We start from the raw sequence: 18,503 nt of genomic DNA, 5'->3' as shown, positions 1-18,503 counted from the left end.
TGTTTCTTCATTATCATCAAAACATTTGCTGAATTATTTACAAAATTTTAATTGTAAATTAAAATTTTGTAAATATTTCTTTCCCAAATTTCCCTGGCCTGAAGATTCTTACCCAAATCTTCAGGCCAGGTAAATTTGAGATAGCTTCAGCAATTTCTGATTCATTTTCACTAAATCTTTTTATTATATACATTATTCCTTCATCTATTAGTTTTTTTCATTAGGAAAGCTTTCTGCATGTATTATCTGAGTACCATTGTATGTCTTAATTTACTTCAATGAGTCTTTTGATAATAGTATTATTTCCAAGCCGCCATGGAGGCCGAAGGTTCATTGTCAGAGGTAGAACACTCACAGATTACAATAATTATCATACCTTGCCTTGAACATATTCAATGTTAGAGTACCCACTATCCACTCATTCACAACCCACCAAGCAAAAAATGTCTTTTTCAGCTCTTTAGTCACATGACCTTTGTACAGTTGTCAGGGATGACCTCTTGTTCTTGCATCATCTATTATCCCATGCAATAATCCCTGTATCTACTTGGTAGGCTCCTCTCATCAGCTTGTATGTCTCAATCATATCACTCCTCTCCCTCCTATTTGCCAAGCTCTGAAGACCACATTCTCTTGGTCAGTCCTCATACTCAATATTCCAGAGTCCTGAGACAGTCTTAGTTATTCTTCTCTGCACACTCTCACCAATGTTTCCCTGTCAGCAATATAGTCATGTGACTAGATCCAATTTTCTAATGAAGAGTCATAAAAAGATATCAACCAATGCTACTGCGTCCGGGGCAGCTGACGTGTCTGGGGCTGCAGTTCAGGCTCCTGATGATAACTATGCTACGAGGACTCATATTAACATTTTGCAACTCAATATCAACAGTACTCAGAGAAAAATGGGTGAAAACTTAAATACATGCTTTACAAAAACAATATCCATATAGCATGTCTACAAGAAACAAAACTAAACAAAAATCTGAACTTCAGCATCAAAGGATACACAGCTCTTAGGAAGGATAGAGAGGAAAGAGCACGTGGTGGGCTTGCTATCCTTTTGAAGATCCCCGAAATCAAATTCAAAGAAATCACCCTAAATCAATATTTAAATAATAACAGTTCGACGGAAGCTCAAGCTGTTGAAATACATCTACTAAATCATTCTATTTCAATCACAAATGTCTACCACCCTGATAATACAAATATTGATACAGACATCATTGAAAAGCTAAGCGAATCTCCAACTGATGCAACCATTATAGTTGGTGACCTAAGTACAAAAAGCCCAATGCGAGGCTCTCCCGATTTAGACCATAAAGGTCAACAGTTGGAAGACCTCTTTAGAGATTTAGAACTCACAACAATTAACAATGAACAGAGCACCTATCTCTCTAAAACTACGGGAACTGAATCTGCTATTGACATCACAGCTATTAATTATAGCACTGCATCAAGTGCACAACGGAAAATTTTGGGAAATGCCATCAGTGAGCACAGACCCATATTAACAACACTAAACTTCAAGATTAATCAAGAACAGCAAATCAAAAGGACACAGAACTTCAGAAAAGCCGACTGGACAAGGTTTACTCAAACCTTGGAGAGCCTCTGTCAAGATGAACCTGTCTCTGGAAACCTTGACAGAAAATTGCAAATCCTTACTTCACACATCAGTAAAGCTGCGAAAGCAACAAAACCAAGAGGCAAGCGGAAAAATACCTGAATACCATACTGGAAAGATCACAATATTGATTCAATGATTACAGAAGGAGACACTATCAATGAACAATTCAGAATTAATAAAACTGATGAATACAGAAAGAAATTAATGGACATAATACACAAAATAGAGCAGGAAATTTGGAAGTGCAAACAAGATAAATGGGCGGAGCTTTGCAATAACCTGGATCCAAGAAATGACAGCCAACACTGGAACATTATTAGAATCCTAGACAACAATATCAAAAATGAGAACCAACAGAAAACAAACTTCATCATAAATGCTGGGAAACAAGCTATTACAGATCAAGAAATTGCAAACACACTGGCAAAAATCTATTCAAACAACTCCAAACTTCAGTAAAACAGAGAGAAAGACCCTCAATAAACTCACAAGTAAAATACTAAAACAAGCAAGAACATACCAAACTAATGACATCTTCTATGAAGAATTTACATTAAGTGAACTAAATTCATCAATCGAGAAAACTGCACCTAATAAATCTCCTGGTAATGATCTTATCTTTGGTCATATGGTCAAACACCTTGGCAAAAATGCCAAAGAACAACTTCTGGACATTCTCAATACCTCTTGGCAAACAGGCAAACTTCCAAAAGAATGGAAAAAATCAGTTATTGTACCCATCCTGAAACCTGACAGAAATGCTGCAGAATTTCAAAGTTATAGATCTATAACATTAACTAGCATACTTTGTAAAATTACTGAAAGAATCACACACTCCAGGCATATGCATTGGCTGACAAAAAATAAGAAAATCAACTACTACCAAACTGCCTATAGAACCCACAATTCGACAACAGATCAATTATTCCACTTCTGCCAAACAATAATAGACTCGTTTCAGGAAAAACCAACAAAAAAGACAACTGCAATATTCCTTGATATGACTGCTTGCTTTCAATCGTGTTTGGATCAAAAAACAGTACATGGTATTGAAATCAGAAGAAACGCTTTAATCTGGATTGCTGATTTCATTAGAGGAAGAAAGTCAGAATCAATGCAGCAATATCAAAAGAGCGGATAACCTGGGCTGGCATTCCCTAGGACTCAGTACTCAGTCCCTTACTATTCCTTCTATATGTCAATAACATTCATCCCTACCTTACAGAAGACACAAAAGTAACTTGCTATGCAGATGATATAGCCATTTAGCACACTAGTGTTAAATCAAAGAATCAGAGGTGATTCTAAACAAATCCACGAGAGGATTAGAAAAATGGTAAGATGAACTTAAACTCAAAATCAACCCAGACAAAACAAAACTAAGCACCTTTAGTACAAACAGAAAAAATAGACATTTCTATAATCCCAAAGTCACGATCAACAACAAGCTAATTGAAAAAGTCACAAATCCAAAATACCTTGGTATTACGCTTGATCAGGAATTACGTTTTGCACAACACATCTCTAATACTTCCAACAGAGCTCTAAAAAAATTAAATATACTGAAAAGGCTTTGTGGAACAAATTGGGATGCAAAGCCAAAAATCCTGAAAACTACTTAACACTAATAAGGCCAATAATGGAATATGCACCACCTATCTGGTCATCTTCAGCCTCATCGGTAAAGAAAAAATTAGACAAAATACAAGCACAAGCATTCAAGATTATCATTGGTGTGGTCTCATCCACTAACAACATCAGAGCCCAACAGGAATGTGGGCTTGACCTGCTGGAGGACAGATGAAAATTTGCTATCACAACAGGTGGTAGGTACCACCTGTTGTGATAGCAATAGTTAAACATACAATAGTTAAACAAATGTTAAACATACTTTTAGCATGTTTAACACAAAAGTCAATCGCAGCTCTCTGTTTGAAACTCATTTTCCGACCGTTCGTCAAAACACAGTCACTCTTGGCATTATAACTCAGCTTCTAATGAAACAAATGTCATAAACAGTTGACACAACACTAATGAAGCTTGCCGCTTTCGACAATAAAAAGATACAACAGGTGTCATCTACCACTAGTTTCTTCTATTTTTGAAAAGTTCAGTTTCTTTTTGGTCAGAGGATGTATAACAAGATCCCACTTAAGAAGCATAGTTAGATGAGGATGATATATATACAGGATAGAGAGGGAGATATGACATTTTCTATGAGGATAAGATGCTGCTGATGATGGCAGAGAAATTATATCTAGTCAAAGTGGAGATACAGGTGAAAATAGAAGCAGTAAAAATTATATGGTGTGAGTTGAAGTAGATATGTCTGATAGGTAGATTAGGTCTACCTTGAGTCATTACATAAATTCAATGCTATTATTTACATCTGCATCTCCACTTTGGCTGGATATAATTTCTCGGATCTCCTTTTCCACCTGTATCCTGTAAGTACATCATCCTCATCTCAGGCAAATCAGTTCATACAGTGCAAAACATTCTTTCCCTTTATTGCTGATTCATAAACAAACATAGTGAGGCAGTTTTGAGTTTGTAATCAGTCCAACCTACACAACATCTAAGTCAAGTTCTTCCTCATTCCATTTTATCAGAACAATCCTGTTTTTCACATACCCAATGGATCTCTATGTGTCCCAAGGCATTACATCTTTATGTTGACCGCACAAATTTTTAGTTTTCAGTGCTTACCTTCCTTGCGTCATATCTCTACCCCCCCCCACCCACCCACTCTGTCCATCTTGAATACCTGTTTGCTAATCTCTCCTTTTTCCCAATGGCTTCACAGTGCTCTCCTCTTCATTCTCTATCCATTCCCAAACACTCTTTCAATTTCATCTTTCTTGCTCTTTCTCATTTCCACTTTTTTCTTCAATCTTTCATTTACCTTTAACTCTCCCTCTCTTTCTCATTTCATTTTACTTTCTCAGATCTCTTATTTACCCCCCCCCCTTCTTTCTCAACATCTTTCAAAGATACTCATACCAAATCCATTCAAATGAAATCCATCACTTTCACATTCCCAAAATGTAATTGGTCATTTTCACTAATCACCACAACTTATCACTGTAATAACTGCATAGCACACTGACCACTTCTCTTACTACATTCATATTCTTTATTTTCCTCAATAACCTTTAGTATCAGTCCTCATATTCTCCTTCTGTCTATTCAAATCAGTAACTCTTCTACTCATCCTACCTCCTAGAAAACAAATCTAGTATATCACAGACCCAGAATATGAAATTCAATGGTTGTATAGTACATAGTAAAATATCTTACCAGAAAACTTTATTATAATTTTAGCTCTCTTTTCATGAAGTCCTAGTGGTTGCAACAACATTGCAATTGCTTTCCAATCAGCCTGCTTTGCTTTTTCGGGTGAAGAATATGTTTTCAAAAATTCCATTGCAACAGGAATGGCTAATTTACCTATAATTTTATAAAAATAAATACTCAGGTATTAAAGGATATAATTTAAAACAGCTGTATTCTCTATATAAAAAAATTGTTATGTAAAACTCTGCATATAATGTGAATAAATTTCCATGTCTTTCTTATTTTAACATCACTGTTTGCACTTTTGGAAACAGCAAACAGTGATGTTAACTTAATTACTCATTTAAATTTTATCCTATGTAATTCATTTTATTTTATTTTCATTAAGTTGTGATTATAGTCTATCATCTAATCCCATCTGCTTCAGTTTAGTGACCAACTCGTGGAAATCTATCAAAAGCCTTTGCAAAATCTAAGTGTACCACTGTAAATGCATCTTCCTTGTCCAACACATTCATCAACTTATTATCATACATAAGCAAGTTTGTAAAACACGACCTTCCTTTAACAAACCCATGCTGACAAGCACAAAGAATACCACTTTTATTAACCCACTTTTATAACCCATCTCTCTCCAATACCTCAACTACAACTCCAGATATATAGATCGATCTATAATTTGTTGCCTAAGTTTTATCACCACTTTTGTGAAGTGGAACAATCTTGCCTTCCTTCCACTCCTTTCAGACTTGTGCTATTGCAAGACTCTTGTTAAACAGATAGGCTTGATGCTAAGGCTGATGCTAACTCCCTAAAACACATCCTTAAGACAGGTGGTGATTATGTAATCAAGTTCTATTGCCATATTGACAACTGACTTACTTAATTCCTCATACCTCTTGCTTGCTTACCATTAAGTGAATGAAATGAGTGAAACGAGTCTTCACTCATTTCATTTTCCACATTTGAGCTTCTGATTTCATATTGAGGATGAAATGCCTTGTTCAACCGCTCACTGAATACCTCAACTGTCCTCTGCAGCAGTTGCCAATCTCCCACTTCCATCCATTAACATCATCTTACCATAATCATTCTTCTTTTTCAGTTGCCACATATAAAAAAAAACAACAACCTCAGGAGGTTTTTTTCTTGGCCTGATTTGCTAATTTCTGTTTGTGCTGCACTTCTATTGTCCTTACAAACTAAGTCCCTCTCCTAGTCTGCTCTTCATACTCTTCATGCAAGTGATTATCACCATTATTCATTGTGTGCTCCTCCAAAGTGCCCTCTTCTTCCAGATTTCATGTTTAATCCCCTCATTGATTGGTTTTTACACCTACCTTATTCAGCCTTTAGACCTTCGGAATACATTCACACACTAATGCTGTTAAGTACTTCTTTGTCAGTTCTCACGTAGCATTTATTCCCTTACTGCTCAACTCCTAATTCCAACTGATAGCTCGAAGATGTCCCCTAGGCTTATCATAATCACCAGCCTTGTACTTTCACATATATCCTTTCCTCACAGAAGTCTTCATATGGCTAGCCACAACCCTGGTGATCACTTCTTGATCACTCTCATCAAGTGCAGGGAAGTGCAAATTCATGATCAGATCTAAAACTCTCAATCCTAGAGTGCCTTTCTTTACATACTCCCTGAGATAGTTATCTTTCAAGAACTAGAGAAATTCATTTTCTTTATTCATAAATGCTATTTCTTCATTCCAATCTGTACTGCCATAATTAAAACCACCCTTACCCTGTTAACTAAACCATGTTGCCTATACATTTCTTCATCACCACCCTCCATGTTCCCCTGGCTTACAGCAACATCCAATTGAATATTTCTTCCTCTCAACATCAACCTCACACCACATTGCCTGAAAACAATTTGTCACTATTTCCCTCTGTCTTAGTCTTACCCACTATTTTCCTCTACTTTATGAGGAGATCATTCCTCCTGTTATCATCAACAGCACTCCCCCCAGCCTTCTTGTCATTTCTATCCTAGCAAAAAAAACTGTACCCTTTCATTTCTATTCCTGTTAGGATATCATCTTCATTCAATCATGTTTCTCTTATTCCAATGATTTAGGGGCAAATAAAATCAATCAGGGGTGCTTAAGGGTCAAAGCTATATAACTGAGAGGAGACCTCCACATAGCCTTTAAAGAAATGCGGAGAACCGACCAGGGCTTCTGACCTAATGCCCAATCCTCACCTTCTTGTGGTGCACCCTGTTGGGTATCTACCTGGATACTGAACAAACAAGGATGGGCTGGCAATTTGAATACAATTAAACCAAAATACAAAATGATGACACAACAAAATTCATGCCGGCTGAGGTGTCGCCCGGTTAAACAAGGCCCCCATTGTTTTCACCAGAGAACCAGGGCATACAGTGAAAAGTCCGCTACTTTTCTGTTTTTCGGAACAAATCTGAAAACACACTCCAACTCAACATCACCAGAGTTAAAGATTGGTAATATCAACATAAGAAGCCTGAATGGCAAAGAAATGAGCTAGCTGAGAAATTAGATAAGTACCAGATCGACATAATAGGGGTGATTAAACAAAAAAGACAAAAACTGGTGAGATCTTTCTGAGCAACAAATACAAAATGTTATATTCAGGCAATGACAATCATGGAAAAGAAGGAGTAGCCATAGTATTCAACACTAAATACGAGGCTAATCTTCTTGAATGGCAGGCAGTCTCAAGTAGAGTAATGTGGGCAAATATGAGAATGGGAAACTGGCTAATGAGACTTATTTGTGCCTATGGTCCCACAGAAGGTTCTACTAAGGTAGAAGTGGAGGAATTTTTTAATGCTTTAGAGAAAGCAGCTGACACAATGAAAAAGGAAAAGTTGGTGATTTAAATCCTTGTTGGGGATTTAAATAGCAGAGTAGGAAATAATTGTCCGACATAGAAAAATATTTTTGGAAAATTTGGAGAAAAGAGCAAAGCTAATAATAATGGCAAATACCTGTTGGATTGCTGCTCAGGACATGGAATGGTTATTACTAACACCATGTTCCAACATAAAAATGTGCACAAATTCACATGGAGAGAAGAGGCATGGAATAAGAAAAATCTCATTGACTATGTTATTGTTGATAATGATGTCTTCTACCTGGTGCAGAACACCAGAGTATACAGCGGATTTGAAATTGGAAGTGATTGCTATTTAGTCTTGAGCAGGATAAAATTGAATTTTATATTGAAAAGAAGAACATGTAAGAAACTTTTCGAGTGAATAAAAGTTGAGCAGCTCTCAGAGGTGAACTGTAGACTATAATACACAAAAATTATTTAAAGCGTTCGCTGCCAACTACGAGTATACTTGGTAAACCAGCCACACAAGCCAGCTACGAGTATACTCATATGACGCTTACCGCCAGCAACAAGATTACTGTACTGACCTTGAAGAAGTGAAAATGCTTGGCTTGTGGAGCTAGCATCAAAACTGTGTATTCTCATAGATGGTATATGCTCTGCACAAGCCAACTACGAGTATACTTGAATGACGCTTACTGCCAGCAACGAAATTACTGTACTGACCTTGAAGAAGTGAAATTGCTCGGCGTACGGGAACAGACTATGCCGAAATAGCGCGGCGGCGAACGTGTTAAGAAAAAATGAAAGAGTTTGAGAACAGGAATCAAAATTTTGAGATTCAGTAAGCCTTGAAGAAAATCCTGATTGATTCAGCCAGAGGCATGTGGTGAGGTTGTCTGTAAGGATAGAAAAATCAGAACTCCATGGTGGACACAAGAAGTTAAAGAGGCAGTGAAGGAAAAGAAGCAAGCATATCAAAAGTTATTTGCAAATAAGTCAGCGTGCTCTTAGAGAATACAGAGACAAATGTAAGAAAGCTAAACACTGTGTAAAACTAGCTAAACAAAAGTCATGGGAGGACTTTGGCAAGAACATAGAAAATAAATATCAAGAAGGTGGTAAGATATTCTGGAGGTTGTTGAAGAAGCTTAGAAATGGAGGAAAGAGTGCTGTAAAAGAGTTAGAGATGATAAAGGTGACATGAAAATGAGAGAAAAATATATCCTTGAAGTATGGAGTAATTAGTTCGAAAAATTGCTAAATGAAACAAGCAGTGATAGCACAGTGGTAAAAAACACTCCACAGGCATACAGTCAGGAATATATATCCATACTTGAAGTAGAAAAAGCCATCAAAGTCTTGAAATGTGGAAAGGCAGCAGCAGGAGTAGAAGATATTCGACCAGAAATGCTGAAGTATGATGGTATAAAAGTCATACAGTGGCTGCACTGCATAGTTCAGAAGGCTTGGAAAGAGAGACGAATTCCTGATGATTGGAGTAGAGCTCTAATAGTACCCATATATTTAAAATCGAAATAAAACTGAATGTGAGAATTACAGAGGTATTTACCTACTGACTGTTCTGGGAAAGATTTATGCCAGTATAATTGAGAAATGGTTGAGAAGAATTGTGGAAGAAAAGCTTGGTGAAAAACAAGCTGAATTCAGGCCAAATAGAGGCTGTCAGGATCAGATCTTCACTTTACGACAAATAGTGGAGAAATCATGGGAATATAACAAAGATCTATATTTTGTCGATCTGGAAAAGACATATGACAAGGTGCCAAGAGAGAAGCTATTCAATATGTTACAGTTATATGGTGTCAATGGGGCATTATATCAAGCAATACTTAGTCTTTATTTGAGTTGTAAGTCAGCAGTTAGAATTGAAGGAAGTACATGAAGATGGTTTAATGTTAAATCTGGTGTCAGACAAGGTGTACATTATCTATATGGATTACATTATGAAGGAAAGTGGCATTAAACATAATATCAAAATTGGAGATGTTAATGTCAGTTCTTTGCTTTATGCGGATGATGTTATAGTTCTAAATAAATCTGCTACAAGTCTGCAAGATTCCCTGACTAAATTGAATAACTGTTGTAAAAGATATGGTATGAAGGCCAGCAATAAAAAGACAAAGCAATGAAAATAGGTAGAATCGTTGAAAATGTCAAGTGCATTGTGATGTTATAGTTCTAAATAAATCTGCTACAAGTCTGCAAGATTCCCTGACTAAATTGAATAACTGTTGTAAAAGATATGGTATGAAGGCCAGCAATAAAAAGACAAAGCAATGAAAATAGGTAGAATCGCTGAAAATGTCAATTGCATTGTGAACGGAGAACCTGTGGAACAAGTAAAACATTTCAGCTACTTAGGCATGATTTTTAGTTAAGATGGTAAATTAAATATGGAAATAGACAACAGAACCAACAAAGCTGATATGGTAGGAAGTCAACTGAATAAATTCATATGGAATAAGAGAGAAATTAGTCGGAACACTAAATTAGCTGTATACAAGACAGTGTTCAAACCAGTTTTAACTTATGGATCTGAGAGCTGGGTCAGAAGTAAAACACTTGACCCAAGACTAGAGACCACAGATATGAGAGTCCTGAGAAAGATTAGAGATGTGAACAGATGGCATCAATGGCAATATCATATTAAAAATGAGGATATTAGGAAAGAACTTGATATTATAGGCATCCAGGAATGCATTAGCAGAGCTAATCTCAGGTGGTATGATCACCTAAATAGAATGGGCAAAGAAAGATTAGCAAAACAAGTGTTCTCTGCCAGGTTGGCAGGAAAACGACCCAGAGGAAGACCAAGATATAGGTGGATTGATACTGTACAAAGTGCCTTAGACAATAGAAATATAAGATCTGATAATGTTGTAGTCTTGACAAGTAACAGACTGATTTGGAGGAAAATTGTAGATAGGAAGTTAGTAATGATGTAAATTTTTCATGTAGTACTATCACCTGTACACACCTTGAGGGTACATGGCAGGAATTTGATGATGATGATAAAATCAATCAGTGCAACAATTTCATCTCCCTTAATTCTACTTGCTGGTTCTGAATTTCCCACCACACCCCTCCATGCTCAATTATCATTATTACAGCTTACCATATATATCTGCTCAGTCTTAACTACCCCACTCACATCTGGATCCATTCCATTTCTATGATGATCATCCCCATACATACATTCACTACTACTCCTGTCATCCACTCTCCCTTCCCACCCAGGCTACCTGTGTTTCCCTGTTTCTCTTGCATTTCTGTTTTCTCTATCTCTCACAGAACTACTGTTTCCATTGCCAAGCAGTTCAGTCTCTTCAGTACCACTCTCCTGATCTTTCATTTACCTCTTACTTGTGATCTCTTGTTTGCATACACACTGCATTTCCATCTATCAAGCATTTCTCCAGTTCATTCACTCCAAAGCCATTCAAATGCAATCCATCATGCCTGTATAATGTGTGCAAAAAAGTGTAAAGAATGTGAGGATTTAAAGAGTGTTTCAGGTCGTCTGAGTAATATTGTTGTCGAAAGTGAGAATCGAGATAACAGCGATATTCGAGGAATGAATGATGATATTTGCGAGGCAGTACCTGATAGCTGTGAGAGTGGCATTGAAAGAGAGAATGAAGTTAAGTATACAGAAATTGAATGAATCATCCGAGAATAAAAATGATGACACTGATTTCAATGAGTGAAATAGCACTATTACGTGGAGCGATACATAGAGTAAATCAGCAGCTGAAGCATTGGCAAAAATCTTTAAGAAGCGTACCTACTAATAATCGGCAAAAGTATGATAGAAAAAAAGGGTATGAAAGTGAGTGTAAACAAAATGAAAGAGCGTGTGTTGTATGGGGATTTCTTAGTAAGAGGTGTGTTAGTTGAGAGTTTAACAAAATCATACCAACCCAGTGCGAACATAAAGAATGTAAGCGAGTCAATTAGAATGCAAAAACAGCAGGTGAAGGAATTGATAGTAGTAGCGGGTACAAATGATTTGAAAGGAAACAAAAAGGCTAGGAGTGAGGATGTGAAGGAATTGCTTGAGGTAGCAATTCCTTCACATCCAATGACTTTATGCGTGAATTATGTTTGATGAGTGGTGTGAAAGTTGTGGATATGTGGAATGAGTTCGATGCGCGAAAGGAGTTATATAAAATGGATGGTTCACATTTGAATGGATTTGGTGTATGGAGATTTGAAAAGGTGTTGTTGAATTTAGTGGAAGTGAATGTACAGAACCAGGGAAACTAGAGTTATTATGAGGGGAGAGGTAGAGATGCAGATTTTAGGGAGACAGTTGAGTGTGTGAATGCATGTAATATGCCCAAGTGAGTAGGAAAGACCACGAATCAGAATGGAATAGTTAGTATAAGGCATCAAATAGGGATGGGACAAATCGGCTTCTGCAATTCATGTATACAAATGCCAGAAGTATTAGGAACAAAAGGGAAGAATTTTTGGCCTTGGTTGGCACTTCCAGACCTCAGGTTATTGGCATTAGTGAAACATGGCTGACAGAAGATGACACAGCTAGTGGGATTGAATGTGAGGGGTATGGTGTGTTCAGGAGAGACAGGGAGAATAAAATGGGGGGGGAGGTGTATTATTGATGATAGCAGATGAGCTACAGCCAAGGAGAATAGAAGTGGAACTGCAGGATAGAGAAAAGAGCACATTTGAGGCTATTTGGTGTGAGATTGAAACTAGCAGAACAAAATATACAGTCGGGTGCTGCTATAGACCAGGTGATGGAATAGATGGTTGAGATAGTATGCATAAGCAAATAGAAGAAATGAGTGGAAGGAGGGTAATTATTATAGGAGATTTCAACTATGGTAACATTGATTGGAAGGAGGAGAGAACACATGGGAGGAAGGAATTGGATTTTATGCAGTTATTAAGGGATAACTATCTGTGACAGCATGTAATGGAAAATACTAGGGGTCAGAGAGTGCTTGACCTGGTAATTGCATCTGAGAATTTGGCTGTAACGAATATGACCACGTTGCCACCAATTGGTGAGCGTGATCATGGTGTCTTGACTTGGGAGGTGGCTAAAGGTGTGGAATTTACAATTAAGACAGGTTGCATGTGGAATTATCGGGGTGGTAAGTATGACAAACTTAGGAGATTGATTGGTACAGTGCCATGGCATGTACAACTGCAAGGGCTAGAAGTTGACAGTGCATGGGAAGCGGTTAAAAAGTGTTTGCATGAAGCAATGGCTGACTGTATACCTAGAGTCCAAATAAAAAAATCAAGAGTTAAATGGATGAATAACACCATTAAGCTTGAGCTGCAAAAAAAGAAACAACTATGGAGGGAATTTAAGGAGAAAGGTGACCAGCAGGCACATGAACAGTATAAAGCCCAGGCCAGAAGGGTAACGAGTGTGGTAAGAAAAGCAAAAAAGATTACAAAAAAACATTGGCCACAGGCTAAAGAGAATCCTAAACAGTTTTTTCGATATGTTGCATGTAAAAGAAAAAATGTATATGGCAGAATGATTTTAAAGAATGCCGATGGTAGGGAGGTAACCAAATCAGTTGATATAGTTGAATTAATGAGCGATCACTTTGCAAGAGTATATCATCCAGGTGGTGAGATTGCAGAAATGATTGAACAATAGATTATATGGGAATTGTGGTGAATGAGGTGGAGGCGAGTAGTCTATTGCAAAACCTCAATGTTAATACATCTATGGGAATGGATGGTATACCAGCTCGTGTTGTATGTAAAGCGACTAAAGAATTGTCAGTACCCTTGACCATTTTGTTTAATCTGAGTCTTGGGTCTGGGTTAGTCCTGAGGGGTGGAAAGATGGGAAAAATAGTTCCACTGCATAAAGGAGGTTCCAAGACTACTGTTGTAAATTACTGACCGATTAGCATATCAGGAATCGTTGTCAAGGTCTTGGAGAAACTAGTCAAGAGAAGAATACAGGATTGGAGAGATGAAAATGGGATACTGTATGGGGGCAACATGGTTTTGTGAAGAGTAGATCATGCCTCAGTAACTTACTCATGTTTTATAACACAGTGACGACTGAACTGGATAAGGGTAATGGGTTTACAGGGATTCTACTGGACCTTGCCAAGGCCTTTGACAGGATACCACATGGAACTCTAATCAGTAAACTGGAACAAATGGGGATGGATATAGGGTTGGTGAGATGGATAGGAGGGTGGTTGATGGAGAGATACTAGAGAGTGGTTTATTCAGGAGTGGAGTCCAAAAGACGGCTTGTGACTAGTGGTGTGCCGCAGGATTCTGTTCTTGGCCAACTACTTTTCAATTTGTTCATTAACGATATAGGAAAGGATCTGAGAGGAAGTGTTCACTTGTTTGTTGATGATGCAAAGTTGGGTAGAGCAATTGTGAGTGCTCAGGATGTCAAAATTTTGCAGGATGATTTGGATAGTTTGGAGGACTGGGCTAGAGAAAATGGATGTCAATTTAATGTGGCAAAGTGTAAGGTTATGCATTTTGGAGTGAAAAGATTAGCAACAGTATATCATGTTGGTGGAACTGTACTCCAGGAGATTGATGAGGCCAAGGATTTGGGAGTGCTGGTGGATAGGGAGTTGAAGTTTAGGGGGCACATTGCAAAAGTGACTAAAACAGCCCACCAAATCACTTGGCTTATGAAAAATACTTTAACATGCAGAGACAAACAAGTTGTTGTTCCTCTGTATCGAGCCTTGATAAGACCCCATCTGGACTTCTGTGCCCAGTTATGGGCACCAGGGTTTCTTCATGATGGGGAAGAAGTGGAGAGGATCTAGAGACGAGTGACCAAGATGGTGGCAGGTCTGTGGAATGAACCTTATGAGAACAGGTTGAATATTTGTGGGTTGCAGAAATTGGTTGATAGGCAGAAAAGGGTTGATATGATTGAGACATTCAAATTACTGAAGTGTTTCTATAAGATTAATCCAGAAGATATTTTTGAGAATAGGACTGGTGGTGGGGGGACTAGGGGCATACATTGAAGCTTGGGAAGAATGTGGTTAATGTAAGAGTGTTAGAGCTAGGTTTTTTACTTGGAGAGTGGTAAATGAGTGGAATAAGCTGCCAGAGTCTGTTGTGGGTGCTATGACCGTGAATGAGTTCAAGGCGAGGTATGATAGATACTGTGTGAATGTCGAATAGTTGTTCTTGACATGATGTTAGGGCCTCCCTCGATGAGTCTGTCGACTCCTTGGAGTTGCCCGAAATAATAATAATAATAATAATTCCATTCTTACCTCAAATGCATGTTATACATCCACAAACTGCACTTCTTTCTCCTTACACAGCTCTCACAGCATTTCCTTCATGATTCAGGCTCTCAGATTAAACTCATCATTGTCATACCTTTTCAACACACAGACAACCTTTCTCACTATACTATTATCTTTCACTCTCCTCAATAACCTCCTGATAGCTACTCTTACATTCTCCTTATCCACTTACATCATTTGTTCCTACAACCACCACTAATTCTCTTGCTCATTTCTTCCTATTGGCCAAAGCATGAATCATATTGCTCAGTCTCCTTTCTGGATAGTAGATCTTATGGACACTCTTATTAACCAATCCTCTAACAATGGAATCTTCATACACTGCTATTCTCGAATCATTTGTCACCTCCTTTTCTCTTTTATTCTATTCCATTCTTTTGCACTTTTTCATTTGTTTCCACTAAACATCTAATATCACTGTGCATATTCCTAATTTTTTTTCATTTTAAATTTATTCAAATCTTTTATTCTGGTAATTTCACTCTCTGTTGCTCCTGTAATCTTGCTATCTCTTGTTCTGCCACACCTTACTTTTGTTTCTTCATTTCTACTTCCTTTTTGCTTCTATATTTCACTCCCTCAGTCTCATTTCTTTCTGTTTCTTTCATTAAGCTAACTTTCATGCTCTCAGTCTATTTTGCATTTGCTAACTCGTAGTCTAACAAAATATTGCACTTTCTACAAATCTATATCTTCCCTTGTATCTTGTTCATTCTCTCCACAAACACATCTTTTGCATTTTGCCACTCATACATGTTACACTTATGTCATTAATAGCATTTGATCTTCATGCCACTTGATGTGTAGCGCTATTGTGTTCCATTCAAGGCAAGATTCAAAAATTCAATAAAAAAAAGTCAGGAACAAATCCACAAAGCCAATAATCATGCAGACACACTAAGCTATCAAAAATAAACAATAGTCTACTAAAATGCAAGCAATATCACCAATTATTACATAAAATATCACCCATATTTTCCAGGGATCTTTACCAATGAAAGCAGCCCTCTCACAGAAAATTTACTATTTTCCATGGCCTCTTTCACTTCCTGAATCAATCATGAAATCTGGATTTTTCTCTCTTTGCAGACAACTTCACCATATGCTTCTCTGTCTGAGTTAATCACTGTTTTCTTCAGCGTTTGCCATATACTCCCACTGAAATCAGTTGTAAAGTTTCCATCTCCTGCTATATATCAGTAGGACCTCTAGACATATAGCTCATATATGCATACAAAATGTTATGCACATGTCACTATGCCTACATAGGTTAGTGAAAGAAGAGTTTGAAATCTGAAACAATAAACAAGCATTATCAAATACAAAAAGGAAGAATAAATATGGCTTTTCACAGAAAATGGGAAATTCCTGATTTTCTTTGAAAACAAGGAATAAATCCCTCATTTTCACAGAACATCATGATATAGATTGTTGATCTCCCTCAATGTATTTTAATAAATGATAAGCTTTTGTCACAGGCTTTCAAGAATACAGTAGTTATACATTCTCAAGATATTCAAGACCTCTTCTTAATATGGTATCTGGAAGGCTCTCATATGATCAACATGTCAGACTTTACTATAGACCTGAACTGTCTGAAAGCTGTGTGTAACAATGACTTACTAGCCACTAATGTGATAGATTCCTTTCTTTCAGCATTCATTATTAAAAAATTATGGAAACAACTACTGTGTTATAGTAAAACTTCAGTTTAATATAAACCAAAATAATCACTAGATTTTTTGACCTTCACATTTCCGATTCATAAAAAAAAAAAAAAAAAAAAAAAAGCCATTCAATTTAACAATTTTGCTAAAGCAGACCTCTCAGATCATGCCCTTAACACCCTACACCAAACTAACTGGAAAGGTGCCTGTTCCTTCCTTACATCTTACAGAAACCTGGTATGAACACAAATTTAAACCAGCCTGTGAAATTTTAATCAACTATCCTAATCTTAACAATAATAGTGGCAGAAAAATCCCGAGAATTTGGATGGTACACATTCAGCCCAATTAAATTATGATTATTATTATTACACAGGCACCTCTGTGGAGTCTGAAGATTCATCACGGGAAAACCCAATCTATCCACACAATCTGTCATACCTCTCCTTGAATTTAAATTTAAAGTTTAGTAGTATTCCATATGAAAAATTAATGGAATGCAAAAATAAATATTCTCTCCTTTCTTTTAGTGTTACATGGTGATTAGCGTTCATTTTTAAAATTATGGATTTAAAATTTAAAATTCTACAACCGTTAACACGGTTATAGAATTCATATTTTCAAAAATAAATAATTCTTTCATTTCCATGTTATATAATTAACAATTTTAGTAATTAAAGATAACAACATGAGTATCATGAGTATCAGTATCATAGTAGTGCTAGTGGCGCAAGTGAGCGTAGCAATAGTTTTGAGTTATGATAAAAAAAAGTGTTTTTAATTAGTGTATAGTGTGGCTTTTTGTCGAAAATTGAGCTGCATTTTTTTTTTTTTTTTTTCAGTTTAAATACAAGTGTCCTTCAGTGGTGTTGTTGTTGAAATTTTTTTGTTGTTTATATTGAGTTTTGCTATTTGTTTGTTGTACTACTTCAGCTTCTAAAGATGGCATCCATAAAGAAATGTATGTCAGTGGCATAGAAGGCTTCTGTACTAAAGTCTGGCTTTGTCTTGGATTTTTTGCAGTGGATGCATTGCAAAAACTGCTATATGTACGCACCAAAATATGTGAAAGATCTCTGGACTGTTTGGGTAAATGAGAAGAAGGAAAGCATTAACGTATATGAAAAGTGTTTGGATAGATTAGAACAATTAGAAATGGGAGCAAACGTCAGGACCGTAGTAGATGAGCTTCGGCAGGAGTTAATGGAAATGAAAAGCAAAATGAAACATCTGGAAAGAGGATATTAAAAAGCTAAAGGAGAGATTGGCTGATGATAAGGAAAAAGAAAAAGTTAATGTTATAAAGAAAGAATCAAAGGATAGTCGTATATCAGTGTATGGGGACTTGATCATTAGAGGTGTGATTACTAACAAAGTGCACAAAACATGCTTTCCTGGTGGAACAATAAAGCAAATAACTGATGCAAAAGGAAATACTGGGCATCAAAATTAGTGGTAGTCGTGGGCACAAATGACTTAGTTGGGGAGAAGAAGAATGTTGATAGAAACTCAAGGAAGTTGTTGCAGCAGGTAAAGAAAAATGGTGTTGTTGCGAAAGTTGTAGGCATGTTGCCCAGATATGATAACAGTGAATTGAGAAGGAGAGCAGAGATAATGATTAGTAAAATGGCTGAGTTGTGTGAGGCAAAGGGATTGAATTTGTAAATCTGTGGAGTGAATATGAAGGGAATTTCAAATGGTATGAAGCTGATGAATTACATCTGAACGGGTTTGGTATTGGGCATTTAG

The 18,503-nt window shown here is 36.9% G+C and overlaps 1 protein-coding gene across 2 annotated transcripts in view; it reads right to left on the bottom strand.

Moving 5' to 3' along the window:
• The window catches only part of LOC150101818 (methyl-CpG-binding domain protein 4-like), a 352,401-nt gene that overhangs the window by 76,772 nt on the left and 257,126 nt on the right, over positions 1–18,503 (bottom strand). For both annotated transcript variants that reach the window (XM_090401062.1, XM_090401061.1), the window contains exon 8: positions 4,931–5,080. In XM_090401062.1, the coding sequence (XP_090257188.1) occupies positions 4,931–5,080 (150 nt within the window). The remainder of the gene's footprint in view (positions 1–4,930; positions 5,081–18,503) is intronic.

The sequence above is a fragment of the Typopeltis vanoorti genome, chromosome 11 (assembly GCF_054136105.1).
Source record: "Typopeltis vanoorti isolate ZY-2024b chromosome 11, IOZ_Tvanoo_1.0, whole genome shotgun sequence".
NCBI classification, from domain to species: Eukaryota; Metazoa; Arthropoda; class Arachnida; order Uropygi; family Thelyphonidae; genus Typopeltis; species Typopeltis vanoorti.
Note: the sequence above shows the minus strand (reverse complement) of the source record. Positions and strands in the feature narration are given on the sequence as shown.